A 1,864-nucleotide genomic window follows, 5' to 3' on the forward strand; every position below is an offset into this window, starting at 1 on the left:
GCACCATCACGGGCAGCTGTGAGCACAGGAGAGCAGTTGTTGTAGATGCTACCACCAGGACAGGCACCAGCTTCCAAAAGCACACGCACGCAGTCCAGATGGCCATGACTGACAGCGGTAAAAAGTGGTGTCTGTGCCTTGACGTCTAAGCTGTCAACATCAGCACCATGTGCCAGGAGGACCTGCAGGCAGCTAAGGTGGCCATAAGCAGCAGCCAAGCGCAAGGGTGTCCCAGGGACACCCCAGCCACTCCTACTGTTGATAAATCTTTTGTAACGCTCCTGGCACAAAAGCTGGTCCAAAGTATAGGAATCATTGTTGTACACTGCTTGATTGAGAGCTTGTTTCTCTCCTGTGTTGGTGTCCTCCTCATCATCAGGCTGCAGGAGGGAGAAAATCTTGGTGATGTCCATGAGGTTTTCACCTTGGCTGATTGGAGCAGAACTATTCTCATTATGAGCAGGAGGATATGCCAGATCTGTGGGTGATAAAAACAGAAGACTGAGGGCTGCCATCAAAAGCCTGGATGCTTGCTCCCTTATCCTTCACTATCAGACTCCTCACTCATTGGCACCCTGCTTCTAACTCCTACTCCATCTTATTTCAGACCCTACAGATGGCTGCCAAAATAGATCAGGTCATTTCACAGCCTGGTACCTTTGCATATGTTGTTCTGCCTACCCTTCAAACTCCTACTTCTGGGAAGCCTTCCCTAATCTCTGCCCATTCTCAGGGTTTCTAAAGGATTACAACTAGGCTTTAGCCATGAACTTTCACATCTTATTTCTACTTATCTGTGCTTCATCAGTGTGTAAACTCCAAGGTGAGGACTCCTGTATCCATCTTATTATTCCTCCACTCCAAGCATAGCCTACATCATGGCTAGGGAGTTGGTAGATGCATCTTAGTTCAGAATGTGTGGGCTAATGAGGGGGTTCTAGTCTGGCCGTTGCTAGGCCAACAGAATGGTGCTTTGTGGTGTCAAGCAGTCATCCCTGAGCATTCTGACATCAGTCTTATGGGGGCAGGCCCTCAACTCTACCTCTCAGCCTTTTAGATGAGATTCAACAACTTCATGGGCTTCCCTAGTGGCTCAGATGGTAAAGATCTGCCTGCAGTGCAGGAGACCTGGGTTTGATCCCTGGGTCGGGAGATCCCCTGGAAAAGGAAACGACAACCCACTCCAGTACTATTGCCGGGAGAATTCCATGGACAGAGGAACCTGGCAGGCTACAATCCATGGGATCACAAAGAATCAGACACAACTATGTGACTAACTTTCACTTTTACTTTTCAACCTCTTTATAGCCCCTCATATGTGATGTCCACTCAGACTCAGGTCCCATGCTTCAGGCAACAGAGTTGCTCAGGAAATGGATGCTGAATGGCATTCAATGATTAAATAAAGAAATGACATTATAAGAAATATACTTCAAGTAAAACAAACTTAAAGAGATAGTAAGAAATAGTTGAGGTTTCCAGGGCAAGTCCTCCTCTCTGTTGACAACTAGATTTTCCACCAGGACCACTTCAATCCAGGAGTCCCTTTGATTGCCAGCAACTCTTTGGAAACTATGACTTCTCCATCTCTCTGCTGTTGTTGTTCAGTTACTAAGTCATGTCCAACTTTTTGTAACCCCATAGACTATAGCATGCCAGGTTTCCCTGTCTTTCACTATCTCCCAAGGTTTGCTCAAACTCATGTCCATTGAGTTGGTGATGCCACTCAACCATCTTATCCTCTGTTGTCCCTTTCTCCTCCTGCCTTCAATCTTTCCCATCTCTCTGAGTCAAGCATTTTCCCATCCTCTCTGCTCTACCCAGCCTGGAGCCTTGCCTCAACCCTCAACTCTTGTCTCTTCAT

The 1,864-nt window shown here is 47.0% G+C and overlaps 1 protein-coding gene across 1 annotated transcript in view; it reads right to left on the reverse strand.

Moving 5' to 3' along the window:
- Window positions 1–4: 4 nt before the first annotated feature.
- Window positions 5–1,864, reverse strand: part of ASB12 (ankyrin repeat and SOCS box containing 12) — a gene marked incomplete at both ends in the record, with an annotated part of 3,688 nt that continues 1,828 nt past the window's right edge. Inside the window, one exon of the mRNA XM_010854944.1 lies at window positions 5–478. Within this exon, the coding sequence (XP_010853246.1) occupies window positions 5–478 (474 nt within the window). The remainder of the gene's footprint in view (window positions 479–1,864) is intronic.

This window comes from Bison bison, unplaced genomic scaffold (genome assembly GCF_000754665.1).
Source record: "Bison bison bison isolate TAMUID 2011002044 unplaced genomic scaffold, Bison_UMD1.0 scf7180017853576, whole genome shotgun sequence".
NCBI lineage: Eukaryota > Metazoa > Chordata > Mammalia > Artiodactyla > Bovidae > Bison > Bison bison.